Source organism: Cottoperca gobio, chromosome 15, assembly GCF_900634415.1.
Source record: "Cottoperca gobio chromosome 15, fCotGob3.1, whole genome shotgun sequence".
In the NCBI taxonomy this organism is placed as follows: Eukaryota; Metazoa; Chordata; class Actinopteri; order Perciformes; family Bovichtidae; genus Cottoperca; species Cottoperca gobio.
The window spans coordinates 21,500,114-21,520,385 of NC_041369.1; the positions used below are offsets into that span (position 1 = coordinate 21,500,114).

Consider the following 20,272-nt stretch of genomic DNA (forward strand, 5'->3'; position numbering starts at 1 on the left):
TGCTTCCTGAGTTGTCTGAATGAGTTTTGTTCCAGTAGACCTCTGAGAATTAGGCTTTCATCGCAACAATAACTGTGATGATAGGTTCTGTCAAACAAAACCCGGGAACATGCTGTAATTCTGTGCGAGCAGCGGTTGTGCCGTTTCCCTTCAGTCCGTCTGTCGTCGGAGCAGAAGATGAACAAAACGACTCACTTAGAAACGTACTCGTCGTTCATATCGGAGGTTTGGATTCAGAAAACAAAAAGACTTTGAGAGTGTGACGGTGGTAAACATCTGGAACTTCTGGTTCTGCTTATCGGACTGAATAACACTTGATGTTATTTTAAGGACGGCTGCACTATTGCTTTCAGGGAAATGTAGTAAATCGGAAAATATATGCTGTGAGAACATCACATAATACCCCACCGGACATCACAGACTGATGATTTCACATAAAGCAAACACAACTGGCATCCCGCTGTGATCAAACACTTCAAACACTTCGAGTTAAAACTCTTGTGGCTGCTCAAAATGTTTCAGCTCAAACAATAAAACCCCTGAAGCGATCATATTCACGAGTCAAATGATCGACCTCAGATCAGAAGTCACCTCGTCCTCGCCGCGTTTATGGTCCTTTTGTCAAATGTAAAAGAGAGAAGAGCGAGACAGATAAAGTGTGGCAACAATCTCAAATCAACAAGCAGTTGCACCATTTTGCATCCCAAGTAGGATGGAAATGAAGAAGTAAAACTCCACATTAGTCAACAAACCTAAATGAGCTCAAATCCATATTATATATATAATTTAATGAGACTGCATAGAACATGTGTCTATGTTTAGTTATATATGCGTCATTAGTAGTTGTGTGTATATATATATATATATATATATATATATATATATATATATATATATATATATATATATATATATATATACATATATATATATATATATATATATATATATATATATAGATGAATACAGGTGCAGAGAACAAACTAACATTTCCCTGCAGCACAGTCACTGTCAAAAGGGGATGCACAATGGTGCGGCATAAAGGACCCAAATCATTTGAGCAACTGAGCAACATCGCTGGCCAGCAGTGACCTGATTCACCCAAGATAAGCTCTGGTCAGCCCGCTGCGGAGCTCCATCTCACTGAACTTGCATATCTTCTCAGGGTTATGATGTCAAAGTTCTCAACACTGTGATGGAAAAAAAACAAAATAAAAAGCATCCTCAGGGTGTGGATCTCACACTGTCAGCAACATTCAATCCTCGTGCACATCTGTGAAGCAGTTAGTTCTCACTTTCTCCTCTGGTGTCATGTCTTGGTGTTAAAAATCTTTTCAACATCTCCGTGGAGGAGCAGGAGGCAAAGGGCACCGTGTCATCAACACATGAAAAACAAACAAAGCTCTCAAAAAAGAAAATGGAAAGCATCAAAGCCTGGTTCTGTTGGTGTGTGGATGTGTGTGTTTCCTGCATGTGTGTGTTTCCTGCATGTGTGTGCTTCATGCATGCTTTCGGCTATGTGTGAGTGTATCTTATGGCTGTTTTGTGTGTGTATTTTGGCATATGCTTATTAGCAGCCTGTCTCCATCAGTATTGATGGTAGTAGTCAGGTGCATCCACGCCGTACAGCTCGGCCAGGGTCCTGAACCTCGGCCCCCAGTCGTTCAGGAAGTCGTAATCCAAGTTCGACCCGGTGGAGGAACTTCCCAGAGAGCTGAGGCTTCCGGCTAAAGACTCCGGTCCCTCGTAGCCGTAGATGTGGAGAGTGTCGTACGGGAAGCCGTCTCGGTCGTGATCCGCCTCGTCTTTCTTCACCTCAATCATCACGGCCATGTCGCCCTTGCACGCGGTGGGCTGTGCAAGGTGGGGGGGTTTCTGCACCATGGCGTAGAGAGAGGGGTGGGGGTGGCGGTCCGGGTGACGGAGCAGCGAGCCATCGTGGCAAGCGGAAGAGAGGATTGAAACATCGTAGCTGGAGGAGAGAGGAATACTCAATGTCAACTGTTCATCGGAGAATGGGATCATGGGAGTTGTAGTCCTATCCACCACAGACTCCTTGATATCACAGAATTAGCTAAATAATATCGATTATAGGGAATAAAAACATAGGATATCCAACTTCACAATTACACAGTAATATTTGATCTTTTTACAACACACATCCTTTAGTATAGCATATATTTAATAGTATAATTATTTATTTTGACTCTCTTCCACCTCTGCAGTTTGCTGATGTTCACTACTTCGCCATCATGACCTTTGACAGCATACGGTATGGAGAGAGTTATTACGGGTGGTGTACAGGGATTATGTATGGTTTTAGTACTAATAAAATATAGATAAGATTACTAGAAGATAATATTAAACATTAATCATTCCTTTCGGACAAACTGGGTCATCAAATTGACAGATAGAGCTAAATAAAATAAATCCAGATGTATGCAATATGAACTATATTTGGATCTACAACAAATGACCTACTTTCTTCCTCATGAGATATTAAATAATAGTTGATTTATTTGTTTCAAACATTCAGAAAAAGAAAGGAGAACGTACATCTGGAGAAAAGATACTGACAAGCTCTGTCAGCACCGTTCAGTTTTTTTGAATAAAGGTTTATAAGTAGGTTATTCTTTCGTGCACATACCCGTTAGTGTCCATCTCTCCTCCTCCCTCCTCATCGTATGTGACCAGCTGCTCGTGTATCTCCCCGCTGTTCTTCATACTGGCCAGAGAATCCTTCTGGTAGCGTTTCCTCATGACAAACAGGATCACTATGACTGAAAAACAGAGGACAAAATACATTTTACAACATATTGTCAACCATTTTGCTCACAATAGACAAAGCAGTTGGGCTTTGATTGGAAATAAATGTAGGCTATATATATAATAAGATGTAAAGTGTAAAAATCCCACTTTTGCACGAGTTATATGTTAAAGGCAAATTCATAGTTATTGGTACAAATTGAAGAAATCCACAGTTTGTCCTGCCATCTTTCCTGCTGGACCAACAGCTCTATGAATTTAAAAAAAAACACGAGTGGAAATTAGGCCAGGAAAACCGGAGGAGAATAAAGAATGGGGGCAAGAAACAAGTGAGGAAAGTGGAGCACTAACGAGGGATTGGAACTAGAAGCACGGCGAGAATGAGGGGAGAGAATGAGCAGCGGCTGGTTTAAGGTGTCTGAGACGTTCGCCTGGAGCATGAAAACTTTAGATGAATCTATTCAGCCAGAGACAAACAGACAGAGGGGAGCATAACAAACAGGAAGAGAAAGTCAGTCAATACAAGAGGGGAAGTGGAAGTAAGGATAAGGAAACGATGGACGAGAAAGAAAGGAGAGAGAAATAAGCTGAGAGAAAAGGAAGGAAGAGAGAGGAAGGGTAAGAGTCTTCACACATGTGTTTATGTTCAAGTTACAAAGACCTGCAGCTGCATTAGAAAAGATGGAAGTGGCCACAAAGTCTGCAGAGGAAGAAGGTTGAGGTAGTTTGACGGGTCACTGCTCGCTTCCTGTTTCCCTGTCAGGGTCAACGCTGCTTTCCGACCCACAATATGACCTCTCCCAAACCCTAATCAAGTTAGGTTGAGCCTAACCCTGACCACAATCAGAAAAAGGTTTTCGTTTGGTAAAAGCTCTTCGTACGGGTCTGAGCTCGGTCGATCTGGAAACACTTATATGTGTCAGCAGTCAGGACTTCCTGCATAAAGGAGAGACAAAACCTTCTCCCACTTTATGAATTCATCTTCATCTTATATACTGTTCCAGGTTATATTAAGACAGGTGGTGCAAACTGTACGTCTTTATTTAGTGTAAAGTGTCCAAGTTAAGAAATAAGATAAGAAAGTGGAGTTAAAGTATTTCTTTAGCTTACACCCTGAATCTCAGAGCCCACAGAGAGGAGGGAACGAGGACAAGGAAGCAGCAGAAAGGAAAAGAGAAACAAATAAGAAGAGCCGTCAACGATCGAGGGGAGGAGGAAGAGGAAGAAGTGGGAGAAGTCGTGAGGAAGAGAGAAGATGAGGAGAAGAAAGATACATTCGACATTAGATTAGGCCCCGAGCCCGGGTCCCGATATGAACCTCTTCTTCTTCTCTCTCGGCGGACGGGCAGCATTAGCCATGCCTTTTAGTCGAGGGTGAGCGGGACTAATTTAAGTTTGCCTGGGAAACCAACAGATTAATCTTTTACAACACATGCTCTGCAGTTTAATAAGCTCGCGAGATATCAGACTTAGAGAGGAGAGAAAAGAGCAAAAAGAAATGAGAAGCCCTTTCTTTGTCGAAAATCGACTGAGAAATTTTCTTTTTTTTTCGTGTGTCAAACTCGACTTCTTGTGAGAAAATGCGTCTGTGAATGGGGAGCGCGGTAAATTGCTTTGGGCCCTGGCAGATAATGACAAGTGCATTAAATAGTTAATCTGGCCTGCGTTGGGGGTGTTTGATAAAGAGAAAGAGAGACCGAGAGGGAGGCAGAGAGAGAGAGAGAGAGACAGAGAGACCCAGAGGGAAAGAGAAAGAGGAAGAGAGAGATGAAGGAAGAAATGGAGGGGAAAAGGCGCGATAGTGAAGGAGTGTATTAATAGTTAATAGGTTGAGTGTTTGGCGGTGTTTGATAAGCAGACGGCACCTAAAGAGCTGATAAACTCTCCTCATTACCACTCCTATTCTTCTGCTGCTTTTCCCACAATTCTCCTCTTCTGCATCTCTCGTCTTTAACCTCCTTCTGTCTCGCTCCGTCACTCATTCCACCTCCGTCTGTCTGCCTGCTTCACCCCTCTCCACCTCCCATATCTAAGTCTAGATATAAGTTTTTTTTCCATCTGTCACTCTGCCTCCGTCCCTCTTTATCTTTTTTCTTCCTCTTTGCCTTTCTTCCTCAGCACTTCTCATCCCAGATCCCTCTTGTTTGGCCAACTATCTCTGACGCGCCTCTCATCCAACATGACAAGTGTCTCTTTTTCCCCAGAAAAGAAGGAGCAGGGGGCGAAGGTATCAAAGAGAATATTGAGCTCACAACCGCAGGCATTATTTCCACATCCGTCGCTGCATTATTCATAAAACCAACAACAAAGGGAGGGGGGGGGGGGGAAGCTCCCCACAAAACACAAACCTTATTTATCGCAAGGGCAAGTGGATCTGTGCCCAAAACACTCAGTGCTGGAGTTTTGCATCTATCATTGATGCCATCTTCATATATTTTGCTCTCAGAGAACAACATCTCTGTGGCTTTAAGAAGGAACTATTGCACCTGTTTGTCAACAGACTATAAAACAACCAAGACTTCCATTCAACTTTAACATTTTCTAAGAAACGTCTCATTCAAATACCAACATTCCTGTGCATCAGTGTTTGATAAACTCTTAACAGACAAGGAAAGGAGCATTTCCTGCTTCCTGATGAATCAGATGTGTTACCTCCAAAAATATAATAAGCTTAGGATCAAATGTCCACTCAATAAACAGGATGTAATGTTTTAAAAACACTCTTTCACTCTTCTGTCACTCTTTCCCCCCAATTAATTTCTACTGAATGTCACAACCCCCCCCCCCTGAGTTGATTGGAGGGTTTCTGAGATCACCTGTTGTGCAGGATTAATTAAAGGTCTGGCTCCTAATTAAGACTTGAGAACAGCTTGGTGAATTTCCCCTATTGGCCAATCAGAGTGTGACAACGCCCTTTCTTTGGGGCCTGAGAGAGGAAGAGGATCGCACATCCAGGTCATTGGGATCCTTCCTCGGCTTAATGCAAACTGCATGTGCGCTGATGGTTACCTGCATCACGGCAGCTTTGAGTACTATTCATGCGAGTTTACCTGAGGATAACCCAACACCCGCAGGCTTTACTTTCATTTCTTTACCAGCCTATTATTATTATTATTATTATTATTATTAAGGGGGCTTTCTTTCATTGTGAAGGCACTTGTGAGACTTGTTTTTCCAAGTAAGAATTATTTATTTTTAACTGCTAAATCATCCAATATGAACACAATTCTTCAGGGACAAGGAAGGAGGCTTTGATATTAGTTGTTTAAACCCTGAACAATGAAGTTTCTTCTGTCCATCAGCATCCAAACTACAGGAGTCTATGATTTTGCCATTATCACGCACAGACGCTGGGAATGATGCACACAAACACAGCAAGTACAAAGAGACTCTTTATATATTTAGCATGCATTAAAGAATACTGCGCAGGTGTAGCATTGCACGCCTGTAGACTCACGGTTGACAGAGAGTCTTTCCTATTCCGTGCACTCATTTCTTGTCTAAACATGTCTACCTTACCCACAATGCAACTTGATTTGGGTGTGTTATGCTAGTAGCAACTAATGCAGCCTCGAGCCTCTAACCTCAAGATGAAGAGCGGGATACAGAGGGTCTTCCATCTGCTCACTTCTTTTCTCCAAAACAAAATGAATGTTCAAACGTGTAGTCTTCAGCCCCAACTGATGAGGACTAAGTGACATCACTTGAGGCTATTTCTGAGCTTTAACGCAGCTCCCTCTGGAGTCACAAAAAGCCTTTTACAAGTTTGTTCACATGCAGTATTCCCCCTAACACCTGTAAAGAGACTTTGATGTGTGAAATTGGTGAAGTTCCACTTTAAAGCTGGAGTGCTGAGCGTCGTTATAACATATGGGAGAGAGCGTGGCAGCAGCTAGTACGGCGGACGCGTCAAAGAAAGGTTTTTGGAGTAAATGCTCCAGATAAAAATAAAAACTCGGAGTTCAGAGGAAGGATTAAAGTAAGAAACTAAATTGCACTTGAAGAGAGCGCTCCTGGGGGAGATGCGGCGAGCTCACCTGCAGGCATATACGCGCCAGCGTGGGAGAATCACCACAGACGCCACAACTCCAGTACACAGAGAGCGTTCCCTGGCAGCGATGGGCTTAATCAGCATTGTGTGAACTCGTTTGGCAAGGGTCTGAATGTAACAGACGCACATTTATATGTAAAAGTCCCGCACTCTCAGCTTTAAGGAAGCTCTTGAAGATGAGAAAATTGTCACCAAAAAGAAAAGTTCTTCAGGCTCTTCTTTGAAACACCAGGAAGAAAGGATCGTCTGCAACGTGATGAAAACCCTGACAGATGATCTCTGACAAGTGTTGTGCAGGAAACCTTTTTCTCCATCACACACTATGAAAGGGAACAAGAAGAAATGGAAGGAAAGCAAGAAACCTACCCAGTATGGTCAGTATGCAGAGCAGAATGGCTATCAGGGCATGAACACTCACTCCCATCCTGCGAGCGCCGGCTTTGCAGTGCGTAGGAATCCTCCTGGCATCACAGCGACACATCTACGACATGCAGAGCAAACCATCAGTGCGTGAAGGTGACATTAAGAGATGCATGACCTTCTGAACTATACACTGCATGTCATTAGGTTGTTTTTCTTTAAATTATTTGATTATTGAAAGCATACTTTTGAATTCCTTCATGCAAGTATTTAGAAACACACAGACCTTGATTGCCAGTTTGGTGACGCTGGTCTGGGCGGGCCGTCCTCCGTCACTGATGCGCACGTCCACGCTGTAATCCTTGGGGTCATCCAGGCTGAACGGCCCCTGTTTCACCAAGATGTCTGCTGTGCTGTCTTAAAAAGAAGAAGCATATAAATACACACGGTGAGCATATAATACAAGAACACCTTCACCTTCAACACAAATGTACCTTTCCTTTCTGCACAATCCGTGTCTAATTTGTCTGACTCATCACTTTGTCTCGCTAAAGCGGATCTAATGTTCACCCGCTGTCTTTAAAGTCTATTTATACAGCAAGCGTCTGTTCCGCAGATAAAACAAGATATAAGAGCAAAGAGAGAGTCGTTACATAAAGGCAGACAGATCATTTGTGATTATCTGTCAGTTCGGTACATTTAGGATTTGAGTCATTTAGGATTATAGATAATGGCAGTACCTTTAAAAAGATGAAATAATGGCCGCCATGAGGCCGAGCAGTTTGCAAATACACGCACCAACAAACTGTTCTCTCTTATGCAGACGAGAATGTTGTATATGTCCCCTCGTCATTTGAAAGTCTTTAGGTTGTACTACAAACACATTTTGTGAACCAGGAAGTATAAAGAGCGATGAAGTCTGCGTCGATCGGGGTGCAACCACCATCTTTTCCCAAACCTGACCAAGTTGTTTCCTGTAAAGACGGACGTTTATTTTGAAACTCTTTGCATGTAACAAGCAGAAATTGACACGTGTTGCTGGACATTCGAAGGAAAATGGAGGATTACATTTCTGTAAGATATCATACAGACTGTTGGGAGGGAATAGAACAAAGCAGGAGAACCGAACCGCAGAACAGAGTGACTCTGCAGGTCTGAACAATACAGTCATTACTCAAATCCCCGGCAGGCAGAGGTTTCCTGCTGAGACGATGGGGAGAGCCTTTCTCCACAACATCCCTCCGCTGGAGGAATTTCAGAAATACAATGGCAGGAAAGAGCCTGAACACTGAAGCCTACCTGGAGACACTCCGTTAAACTTTCAGACAAAGAAACGTCAGCTCTGCTTTAAGGGCACCTTTAAATAAAAACAACGTGGGTGTTGCTGACATTTGCACTTATTGGACTTTGAATACAAAATATAAATCGGTCTCGTGAAAGGAGAAACCTCTCGGCAACTCTTCATCCACCCTGAGCCGACTGGGTCGATAATTATCCAAAACAAAATCATGAAATACAGAAGCAAAGTGTTCAAATGTAGTTTCATTGTCACATAAATAAAACAAACAAACAGCTCTGATTTTGCATGAATGGGTTGAATTACCCGCCTCTATACATGTGTGTGTTTTAAGGACACACACATTCGATCCCATTCATTCACGGGCCACATCAGGAGGTGGCACATCCTCTCAAATAGGCGGTGCGAGACGCTACGTGGGACTGCACTCACACCGCTGCAGAACATGCTAGTAACATGCTAATAACATGTCAGCCACCTGCGAACATACTTGTCATACAAGATCCTTTCCACAATAGTTGTACAGGCTGCCAGTCAGCCAGCTCATAAGCTCGGTCGCCTCCGGCACAAAAGGTTGACACGTCCGACAGATGGATATCTCAAAGACTGTTTTCATGGCAAGACTCAGCTGGAGGTAATTAAAATGACCCGTTTAATGAAAATTCAACATGTCTGACACCCAAATACAGTTTCTACAACCACCTCACTGTGAACCATTGTTGTCTACAACACAGCATGTAGTCACTGAAGGTGTGTGTGTGTGTGTGGGAGGACATGTGTACAGAAGAAGCCTTAACTAACTGAATAAAAGATGAAAACAGCTTCTGTCCTCCCTTCATCTCATCCCTCTTCTCTGTCTCGTCTCCCTCTCCGTCTTTGTTTGAATGTGTCTCTTCCCTGTCTCTCTGTGTTTCTGTACACTCCTCACTGTCCTCTCTGTATTTCGTTTGTTCTCTCCATCTCTCTCTTCCTACATCTCATTAGTCTCTCTTCATCTCTTTGTTTTCCTCTCCTCCTCCTCCTCCTCCTCCTCTCTCTTGTCTGTCTGGTATTAATGCAGTTAGCTTGGTGTAGCTGCCTGGTCGGAACACAGAGTACTGTCACTTCACTGTGCAGATTAACCAAGTGTGTGTGTGTGTGTGTGTGTGTGTGTGTGCGTGTGCGTGTGTGTGTGTGAGTGTGTGTGTGTGTGTGTGTGTGTGTCGCGTAATGAAATCATCGTTGTTTCTGCAAGTTTTAAAGAGCTGGTTGTCAATAAATATTTTAAAAGCCTTCACTTTGCAGCTCTTCTTGCGTGTGTGTGAGTGTGTGTGTGTGTGTGTGTATGTGTGTGTGTGTGTGTGTGTGTGTGTGTGTATGTGTGTGTGAAAAGCAGTGTTTGTGTGTTAAGTGTTGTGAGGTGAGGTGCTGTCAGATGATTTTTGGGGGGCACAGGGGAGAACAGAGTTTCACGCTGACAACCAGCACTTCTTCACTATCTACTTCCTCTCCTCCTCACCTCCTCATCTCCTCATCTCCTCTCCTCCTCTCCTCATCTCCTCATCTCCTCTCCTCATCTCCTCTCCTCCTCTCCTCCTCGCTTCCTCTCCTCCTCTTCTCCTCTCCTCCTCTCCTCCTCTCCTCCTCACCTCCTCACCTCCTCTCCTCATCTCCTCTTCACTTCCTCTTCTCCTCTTTACCTCACCTCTTCTCCTCATCTCCGTACCGCCTCATCTCCTCTCCTCCTCTCCTCCGCTCATCCTCTCCTCCTTGCTTCCTCACCTTCTCTCCTCCTCACCTCCTCTTCTCCTCTCCTCTCCTCTCTTCCTCACCTTCTCTCCTCATCTCCGTACCGCTTCATCTCCTCACCTCCTCTCCTCCGCTCATCCTCTCCTCCTTGCTTCCTCACCTTCTCTCCTCCTCGCCTCCTCTTCTCTTCTCCTCTCCTCTCCTCCTCACCTCCTCTCCTCCTCGCTTCCTCTCCTCTCCTCCTCACCTCCTCTCCTCCTCACCTTCTCTCCTCCTCACCTCCTCTCCTCCTCTCCTCCGCTCATCCTCTCCTCCTTGCTTCCTCACCTTCTCTCCTTCTCACCTCCTCCTCTCTTCCTCGCTTCCTCTCCTCCCCACCTCCTCTCCTCCTCTCCTCCTCTCCTCCTCTCCTCATGTCCTTGTTATCTGTTGCCCTTCCTCTCTTTCCCTCATTCTTCCTAGTTCACTCTTCTCATCTATTAATTTATTTCTCTTCGCTTAGTTTCTGTTTTTCTCCCCCTAACCCATTTCCCCCCTTTCATTTAGGCTAATGATGTTTCTTATGTCATCGTTCCTTCTTTTATCATGTCCTCATCTCCTCCTCTTTATCCTAAATCCTCCATTAATTGCTTGTCCTTCTCTTCTTTCTCCTCATTTTAAGCTTTTTCTCTCCCATTCCTCCTCCCACTGTTCCTCCTCTTCCTCCTCTTGTTTTATATGTGCTTGTGTTCTTTCTATTCTTCCTCCTCACTAAATATTCTTCACTCTACTCCTCTCTTCATTCATGTTTTCTCTATTTCTTCTCTTGTTTACCCTTCCTTGTTATTCTCTCTGCTCTTCTCCTTTTAACACGGTCTCACTTTAATATTACCGTCTCCCTTAATCCTTTCATCTTTTCTTCCACCTCTGCCTCATCTGTCTTTCCTTTTGCTCTCCTCCATCTTCCTCTTCCTTTTCCCCATCAGTTCAACATGTCAACCCCTCCAGGCACGAGCGGAGAGGAAATGGATGAGGCAAGTTCATGCCCCCCCCCCCCCCCCCCCCCCCCCCCTCCCTCTGTTTATCTTCCTTTCAGTATGTTTCAAGTTTCACTTAGATTAAATAGTAACACTTCACCTAAATCTTTCATCTGACTACCTAAGGCTTTCATCTATTCACACTTTAATATTTGACTAGAACAGTTGGTAACACTTCTCCTTGGGCTTTCATGTTTCATAAGGAGATGTGATGATCAAAAATGATGAAAACTGTTTTACTTGTGCCATTTTGTGTCCTAAGCTGAATAACCCAAATAAGCTTTTGGAAATCTGACGTAACAGAGCACCAACCTTTGCCTAAATATCACTGACTGGATCAAAGCAAATGTCTCAGTAGAGCTTCACACCAACATCAATGTCACAGTCTGTTTATTCGCGCTGACGTTCTCTAACTTGTATATTTATATCTACACATATTTTACTCCCAAATGGCACCGGATCTTCCGACTGATGCTGCTTTGAATTGAGAATAATCTGTCGGTAACAGAGAGCTCTCTTTTCATGTTGAGTATGACGGAGCCGGCTTCTGTGGCAAAGAGTAGAATACAAGTGTGTGGACTGAAATATAGAAGTGCATACTGTGGAGCTACATTACGTGGCGTCAGGCTCTTTTAAAACTCCATTGTGCTGCATGTTAAATGATCAAAACGTCAGTCAGTTCGCTGCTTTGGTCCGTACTGAAATAATTGTATTTCGTTTGAAAGGATTGACATGAAGGTTGGCACAGATATCCACGATGCTTGGAAGATGAAGTCTGTGACGTTTCATCTGTTGCCCCGAGCACATTTCAATTATTCAGTGAAGTATTTCAACAGCCAGCAGATGGATTGACACATTCATGGTTCCCAGATGATGCATCCTTCTGACTGGTTCCTCTAGTGCCGCCATGTTGAATCAATAAAGCTTTTAAATGTAAGCTGATTGACGTTCTAAATCTATCTACGTAATAAAATGTGCGTCCTCTTGGTGCAGTTTCCCCTCCGCTCTTTCCTCCGTGCTGTTATTGTAGTAAGCAGCACAGACGCGCTGTGTGTGTGTGTGGCAGGTTCCTTTTAACGTCCTGAGCCGGGATGAGTTTAGAATACATAGAGAGTCATCTGCAAGTCCACGGAGCCATTTTCTCTCATTATTTTCAATATTTGCTTTTGTGCATTCTAGACAGCACTTATGGTCCCAGACAGGCGCCCTGAATCCCCCGTCTGGCTCGCAGAACCAAAGCATTGCTTTGAGAAGTTAAAATCATTTCAAATTTCAGCAACAAAGCGCTGAGCCTCAAATGGAGTTTCAGTTGTCGCATAGCAACAAGTGGCGAGGCCGGCGCTTCCTGCGAGCACCGTTTAGAGCAACAAACAAGAAGATGAAGGTAAATCTGCTCCGTGCACACAAAGACTTACTGCCGTAGTCTCTGACGGAGAAGTTGGAGCTCTCGCTGTCCAGGCTGAAGCTGAAGTGAGCCGTCTGGTCGTCTTTATCTGTGGCTCTCAAGGTTCCCATCACCTGAGGAAAGACAGCGAGACTTTGATTCACATGCAGTCTAAACGTTTATTCACATGTTGTTGCTTTTATAATGCGAGTTACATTCCTCCATCTTTTAAAGAGTGTGCGTCGGAGCATTCGTGTTCCTTGTGAGCTCAGTTCTTTGCAAGTTAAAGACATTATTTGAATATGCACAATGAGCTTTATTGTTAACTCCTTTAACTTCCACCTACTCAACATTACATCACAGTTCGTTTAGCTGACAAGAAGTGCAAACAACCACGAGGATACAACTCCGAACAGCAAGAATCCTGCAGGTACGTCAGCTTCAAACAGGTGAAATCATTTAAGTGCAGAACAATAGCTTCAAATAAGCCAAAGCAAAGAACAGTTCTGGGTTTATTTCACTCTAGTTGCATCTTTTATGCTGTAAAACAGGAGAAAAGCTTTGCAGCATCTGAAGACACTGAACCAAACTGAATGTGCATGAAGACAAACACAACCTAAAGTTATTAAGTGACGATAAGATCTGTAAATATCTACGGAGGTTATACAGACAAGTACACGCCAGTCTAGTGGAATAGAAACATGTGGATGAAGGGAGAACCCGCTTACCGTATCAGTAAGGTCGTTCTCACATACGATGATCTCGTCCACCGTCAGTTCAGGCTTGTTGTCGTTGATGTCCTGAACTATAATGTTAACAATCACAAAGGTCTCCAAACCTACAGAGAAGAAACATCCGCACGTGAATAACTGCAGTGCAACGACGGCGTTTGTGGAAATAGATATTTCAGTGAGCTGCCTGCAGGGATTTAAAAACATGTAATCTTATTAAGCATATATGTGCAGGTAGAGTGTAGGACACAGGTGTGCCTACAGGAAGAACTGTTACACTTTAATTAAACAACCCTTTTTGTAGATGTATTTGTGTCTTAATTTGACTTTCTGTCTCACGTCAGCTGGTTTGTCATTCACCTTAACGAGCAGGGCGCCATGACACTGATCAGGTGTGTGTGTGTGTGTGTGTGTGTGTGTGTGTGTGTGTGTGTGTGTGTGTGTGTGTGATGGAGCTGATTAAGGTCAAGCGTCTGAAAGGATTTCTATTTGTGAGCTCTTTCTGTTTGCTCGGTTATTTTATGGCACATTAAAGCAGCTTTTACACTTAAACTACATCGCTATTCATCTTTTGATAAATGTGCGGGTCTCTTTCCTGCCTCTGGTGCTGAGATTTTGAAACTATCTTTAGTACAGTACATGTACTGTATATCGAGGACCTTGTCAAGCTCAGGGGACCATTGTGCTCCGTAAACATTGTGACAAGCCACTAAAATAGATCTCTGGATTTCATTCATTGCCGTCTAAAAATATATAGTTTGGTTTTGGAAGCTGCACGTGAACAAAGAGACACAGTAATGTGATTTGCTTATTCTCTGCTTCCCGTGTGGGTCGACCAGGTGTTGAGGCAATATATCAAATCTATAGAAATCACTCCCACCCCTCAATAAGCCCAGAAGAGCTGCTCAGTTAACAACAAGAGAACTCTCTGTCTTTGTTGGCCTCTCTAACTCCCTGCCTGCACATTGTGCTGAGAAAACACATGTAATGTTTTAACTGAGGTTCTATTGTTGAAGGATTAATCAACGCACCACTTGGCTCCTCCTGTGCTTTAACTTGAAACATGTGTGTGGCCTCCAGCTCTCTGTCCAGCGTCTTCACGGTGGACAGCTGACCTGTGAACGGGTGGATGCTGATTGGACAGTTCTTGTCTAAGATGGAGTACCTAAACAGAGAGAGATGAGTGTTAACAGACACTACGCAGGATCGGTGACATGATGTGTTCCTTTAGAGGTTTGCACAACATCGTACCGAATGCTCTTGTTGGCTCTGTCAGGATCTCTGGCTGTGACTGTTCCAAAGTTGTTCACAACACGCTCTTCCACCACAGTGAAGGTGTAGGTGGGCATCGAGAAGAGTGGAGCCTCATCTACATCCAACACCTTGATGTTTACCTGTCAATTTGAATTCATTCATTGCAGTTGAAAGACAGCTTTGACTTGTAGTTTGTGCACAACATTAAAGATTTAAATGCACTAGAGACGTATGACTTCAGGATCAGACCTGCCTACACAAACAGATGAGTAGCTGCTCGTCCTCTACAGCTCTGCTCAATCATATGCCGTGTTTACAGGTCATACTGTGCTCATACATGGTTCATATTTATACCTAAAACTAATGCCGCTATAAGTTGTGTACAACCCACACTAAGTACTGTTGCATTAACATGTTCTGCACTGCAGGGGCTTGCAAACTGTTGTACGGAGATACGCTGCAATGGTTCAGTACTTTCCCAGTAACATCCCTGCAGGACGGTGTGCAGATCTTTACCTGGGCCGTGGTGACAGCACTGTTCACGTTGTCAGCAGGAAAACGCAGGTTTTTGAGGTTCTCTCCCACCTGGACGGTGAAAGTGTAACTGCTCGTTGTCTCGAAGTCCAGAGCCTGGGGGAAGAGAGGAAGTCAAGTACTTATGAGATCAGGATTTGATTTGATTTTGTGTATCGTCGACCTTTGAGCTCTTCCCATCCTTGTTTATATGCACAAATATATTTGTTCTATATTTTTCTATCATAAGAACCTGCAAGCTTCTGTCTGCCTCTTTAACACGCCGCTCATATTCATTCTGTCTGGATGTGATGCTCGTGTTTTTGAGACTTAACTTTAAAGTCTAACTATGTCTTTAGCAAACACTTCATGTTGCGTGTCATTCATTGAAGAAGAAGTGTTCCATATTTCTGTCCTTCCTCAGAAGTATGTATTGCCACTTATCTTGCTCTTATTTTTAGACTGAGGACACAATAAAGTACATTTGCACTTTATTTTGTACGTGCTCAAACCACAGTGGATTCACACCTGCGTCTCTCCACTAAGGACCGCGGTCCACAGCAGGTGTGAAAAGCCTCTAAATGTCACAACTCAGCTGGAACAACCTGTTTACGCTCATACTCTGGCTTTAAGAGACACAGGGATATTTCCCCTCCATGTTAAAAATGTTACCATGCATGAAAATACCTTATTCCTTTCGCTTTTTCAAAGTGTGCACAATCTAAGACTCGCATAGTGTTACAAATGCACTTTAATGTCGACAAACATATGGCAGTAAACACTGCGTACTTTCACATTTCTGCTTATCATTTCTTTCCCCTGTATAAGAAACAGCCGACTGTTCAGTTAAAGGTTGTTTCCGACGGACTGTTTTATCCGTGGATGGGACACCACAGGTAGACAGGAATATTCTGTTAAGTGGATTATTCATAGTAACAGGGAGACTCAGTCGCAGGGTATCAAAGGCATGTGTAAACAGCTTAACAAGAATAAGACCTTAACCGCAGTGAGGACGATAGCTGGCTTACTCTGTACGTGTAAACACAGCCGGTGAGAAAGATGAGAAGAGCTGCAGAGCTGAGGGGCGAGTTGAGCAGAGAGAAGATTGTGAAGCGATTCGATTCCAGGCCAGCGTGGGTACAAGCTATTACAGAGCTCATTTCATTCAAATGAATTTTCAGCTCTCTGATGTCCCAAATACTTTATCTGAAGAGCACAAGTGAAGTAAACCTGCTCGAATTCCTGCGAGCATGAATAGCTCTCTTTGCCAGAAGGAGGTCAGAATTTATACGTTTTAATTCTGTGTTAAATGTAATTTTCCTGCCACAAATCTTTAACTTTTTAAATTTCTACTTTAACTTTTTATGTAATTGTCGGCCATGTGGCGGTACAATGTGTATAGAGTCGTAACCACAAACACTAACAATGCATTATATGCATATGTTCAGCTCTCGGTTGTTTTGTTGAGTCTGCTGTAACTCATTTAAACCAAGAAAACTAAAAACTACAAAAAAAAAGCTAAAAGTAATAAATAAATAGCTGAAACTTCCAGTTTCCACCATTTCAAGTGATAGTATGAATAAAAACATGACCAAGTTATGACAAAAAAAAAACCCAAACACCTAAAAATCAACAATTGAAGGATAAAAATAAGATCAAAATCAACAACAGGAAGGCTGACGGATGATTTATAAACACTTTCAGCTTTGATAGATATGACACACGTGAGCCTCCTACCTGCTTGAGCATGAGGTTGCCGTCCTTGTTCGGGCCGAGTTCAATGATAAACACTTTGCTGTTTTCATTTGGAATAATGAACGTCGGCTCTTTGTTCTGAATCTGATCTCTGTCCTCCACATCCAGAGTGCCAATCTTCTCATTCAACGTGTGGTCCTCTGGAACGTGCAGTTCATACGTCTCTGCAGACAGACAACAGGCAGGTGAATGTGAGACAGTAAATGTGTTCATATAAATACTCCTGGTTTTAGAAACAGGTAATGTGTTGTGTGTGCAGAAGAGCAATGCATTAGATCATTTGTCTTACTGTAGATTTTTCATATAACTGAAGCGCTCTGTTTCTTACTTCGGGTGAAAGAAGCGATGTTATCGTTGGTGTCGGTGATGGTGATAGTGACTGAGGTGGTGGATGTGCTGCCAGAGGCCATTCCTCTCATGTCCTGAGCTCTAACCACCACCACGTACTGACTCTTGGTTTCCCGGTCCAGAGTGTTTGTCTTGCAGCTGATCACACCTGCGGAAAGACAGTGAGAGAGACGGACAGACGGAGAGGTGTTATCTTTGAGGTCAGCTCTGACTCATATTCAAGTAAAAATAGCATGTACACCTCCCCTTCATTAACTTGTAAAGGGAGAAAAAGACTGTGTTGCTGCAGGGGAACTATCATGTTGCACGTCAGTGCAGCGAGCCTACCTGTGACGCTGTCGATTTGGAAGGCAGAGACGTCTTCGCCTTGGGTCAGAGAGTACCGCAGCTCTCCGTTAGCAGTGCTGGGGTCGTCGGCATCGGTGGCCCTCACCTCAACTACTTTAGTTCCTAGATGAAGATGAACAAATGCAAGGCATTGTTAAGATGAGCGAAATGAACAATGTCTTATTCATAAGGAGCCCGATATAAAAATCCATACCATATGTAAATAACAAATATATGTTGTGACAACATGATCTCAAAGGTCATAAGAAGGTCACCTTTGCATCTGGAATAGATTACCTTGGTGCCGTGAAGTTTGAGGCAATGGAAGTAGATCGATGTATGTTGCGACAGGGTTCGTGCAGCTCCTATATAAGGGACAAGATTGTCTTTGTCTGAGGGACACTACGCGGTTGTGCTTGGAAGCAGGTAGTGTTCTCATTACTGTTTGTTGTGCAACAAAATAATAATTAATCAATTGTGTCTGTGTCTGTGCTTTATTGATTCCTCTCTGTTTCATACCACAATGTTGTGAGCGATAAATATCCACGACAGCATCATACACAGTGTAGAGTGTTTTATACATCCTCCCCAAGTGTTCTTGTATTGAACATCATGGCTGTTGATTACGTCCTGAGATTGTGTTAATTAACGATGCGCCTGTTTTCACCGAAGGATGTGTTAATGTTTGTGACAGGTGTTGACATTATGTTTCATTTGTCCCAGTGTTTTCACAGTCCAGTCTATTTTTAATCTAAATTATCACTGTAAATGTCAAATACTTGCAGCAGAAGAAACTTTCTCCTGCAAGACTTTGCTTCATTCTTTGGTCTGCAATATGTTTGGACTGGTTGGACTTTCCCATACAGCGAAACTGAGTTGTAAATGGAAACGTATTTTTCATTGTGGATGGACGGGTCAAACAAACACAGCGCTTTCTCGCAGTTGACCGCTGTTCGTGTCTCATGTGAAATACAAAGTAAACGTTGACTTATCTTACGTACGTACATAACTTAAGTTACGTAACAAACGTACTTAAATATAATGTTTTGATAAACGTAACCAAGCTTTGTTGCCTGAACAGGGTTGGTATTATAGGGTTATACGAATAACCTAATTATACTGTCATCTCCTTATTCCATCACACATTCAACCTTCAATAACCTGCTGATGATCAGTACCCTGACTCACCTATGGTGGACCGCTCCATAATGGATCCATTATATGTTCTGGGGAAAACTGGGGTGTTGTCATTAATATCCGTCACTTGGACAACAAATTCTCCAGAACCCTCTATGAGTTTGTTGTTCCCGTCAAACATTGTGGCGTTCAAATGGTACGAGTTCTTCTCCTCTCTGTCCAGAGATCTGGTGACAAACAGGTCTCCTTTGTGATCCACAGTGAAGATGGTGTTTGCTCCTTCCCCTTCTATCTTAAAGCTCTTCACATCCACTCTCTGGCTCGACTTCAACTGAGGAAGAACAAAATAAGAAATACTGTTGACTGTCTCGTAGTTTTCGTTACTTTCCCAGCTGGACGACAACAAACTGAGTATTTTAGCGAAATCACTCAAATATTCATCAAAGAGTTGATTAGCAACAAGTTGTTGTCCCAAATTCTTGGCATGCTACAGCATTAAATCTGGATGTGACACAAATACACAGAGGACGTTTAAAGACTATACCCAGGAAGATTCCTGAAGGTGGACCACAAACACGGGGATTGTGTGCTTCCTACCTGTCCTATCTTGTAGGCGATGGGCGCAGGTTTCTCTTCTTCCACGTAGAAAGAGTTCCAGATCCAATCTCTCTTCTGCCTGAACAGGACAGGATGGGTCTGCTTCTTCACAATCTCGACGGGGCCTCGCTGCTCTGCTTCCACCGCAGGAAGGACAGAATCATCAGCAACATCGATAGAGACGGACAAGGACATAACGGCAATAAGCCCCATCGCCCACCGCTGGATCCAAGACATCATCTAGGACAGAGAAGGATAGGGACAAGAGGATGAATACGGGTGATGTGAGTATGCAAAGAGGAATATGAAGGCAGAGGAAATGCAAGAGGAGAGAGGGAGCGAAAAAGAAGAGGGAGGAGATCACATTAAAACCACTTATCAGCTGTGGACAGACCCCTTCGCTGTGCCAGGGTGAGACTCAGAGTGAAGGCCAAGGACTTGCCGTCCCCTTACAGGCCGCCGCTGAGCGCGAGGTCTAGCTATCATTTAGGACCAGGGCTCTTAAACCTTCTGAGCCTGGGACCCAAATGAAACATTTAGCCTCTCATCATGGGACCTGGACTGAAGCATATCACTAATGTGGCCATATGGGGATCTATTAAACATAGGCCTGTGACCCATTTTAGGTCCTGACCCACTGGTGTAGCAGAAGAGAGAGACGGAAACAGAAAGAGACAGAGACGGAGAGAGGAGCTGACATTAAAACCACTTAGGATGTCTGTATTTATCAGCCATTAGAAAAGCTATTTTCCATAAAGGGACTGTTTGACATTTAGAATTTCTGATCAGTATTTCTTCCCCCCCCACCCCCCCATTAATCCAGCACATGAAATGCAGAGTTTGTGAGTGACACAGTGAGGGCTTTGTTGCTCGCTCCAGTTCTTGATTCACATCTCGGATTATAAGAGAATGATGAGTTAGTTTGGCACATTCATTTTCAGTTAAATGTGTTTGAGACACGGGGGCCAACACAGAGAGCTCGAGCAAATCAAACGCTCGCTGTTGTTC

The 20,272-nt window shown here is 43.5% G+C and overlaps 1 protein-coding gene across 2 annotated transcripts in view; it reads right to left on the bottom strand.

Moving 5' to 3' along the window:
* Nucleotides 1-972: 972 nt before the first annotated feature.
* Nucleotides 973-20,272, bottom strand: part of cdh5 (cadherin 5) — a 28,296-nt gene continuing 8,996 nt past the window's right edge. The window contains exons 1-14 of one of the 2 annotated variants that reach the window (XM_029449345.1): nt 19,265-19,504; nt 18,719-18,998; nt 17,531-17,653; nt 17,184-17,351; nt 16,838-17,019; nt 15,104-15,217; nt 14,585-14,727; nt 14,365-14,498; nt 13,331-13,440; nt 12,634-12,736; nt 7,464-7,594; nt 7,184-7,298; nt 2,648-2,780; nt 973-1,972 (exon numbers count right to left, since the gene is read on the bottom strand). In XM_029449345.1, coding sequence (XP_029305205.1) covers nt 1,588-1,972; nt 2,648-2,780; nt 7,184-7,298; nt 7,464-7,594; nt 12,634-12,736; nt 13,331-13,440; nt 14,365-14,498; nt 14,585-14,727; nt 15,104-15,217; nt 16,838-17,019; nt 17,184-17,351; nt 17,531-17,653; nt 18,719-18,998; nt 19,265-19,504 — 2,361 coding nt within the window. In that variant the 3' untranslated portion in view covers nt 973-1,587. Of the gene's footprint in view, nt 1,973-2,647; nt 2,781-7,183; nt 7,299-7,463; nt 7,595-12,633; nt 12,737-13,330; nt 13,441-14,364; nt 14,499-14,584; nt 14,728-15,103; nt 15,218-16,837; nt 17,020-17,183; nt 17,352-17,530; nt 17,654-18,718; nt 18,999-19,264; nt 19,505-20,272 lie in introns of those variants that run through there. The other variant, XM_029449344.1, reaches the window with a different exon arrangement.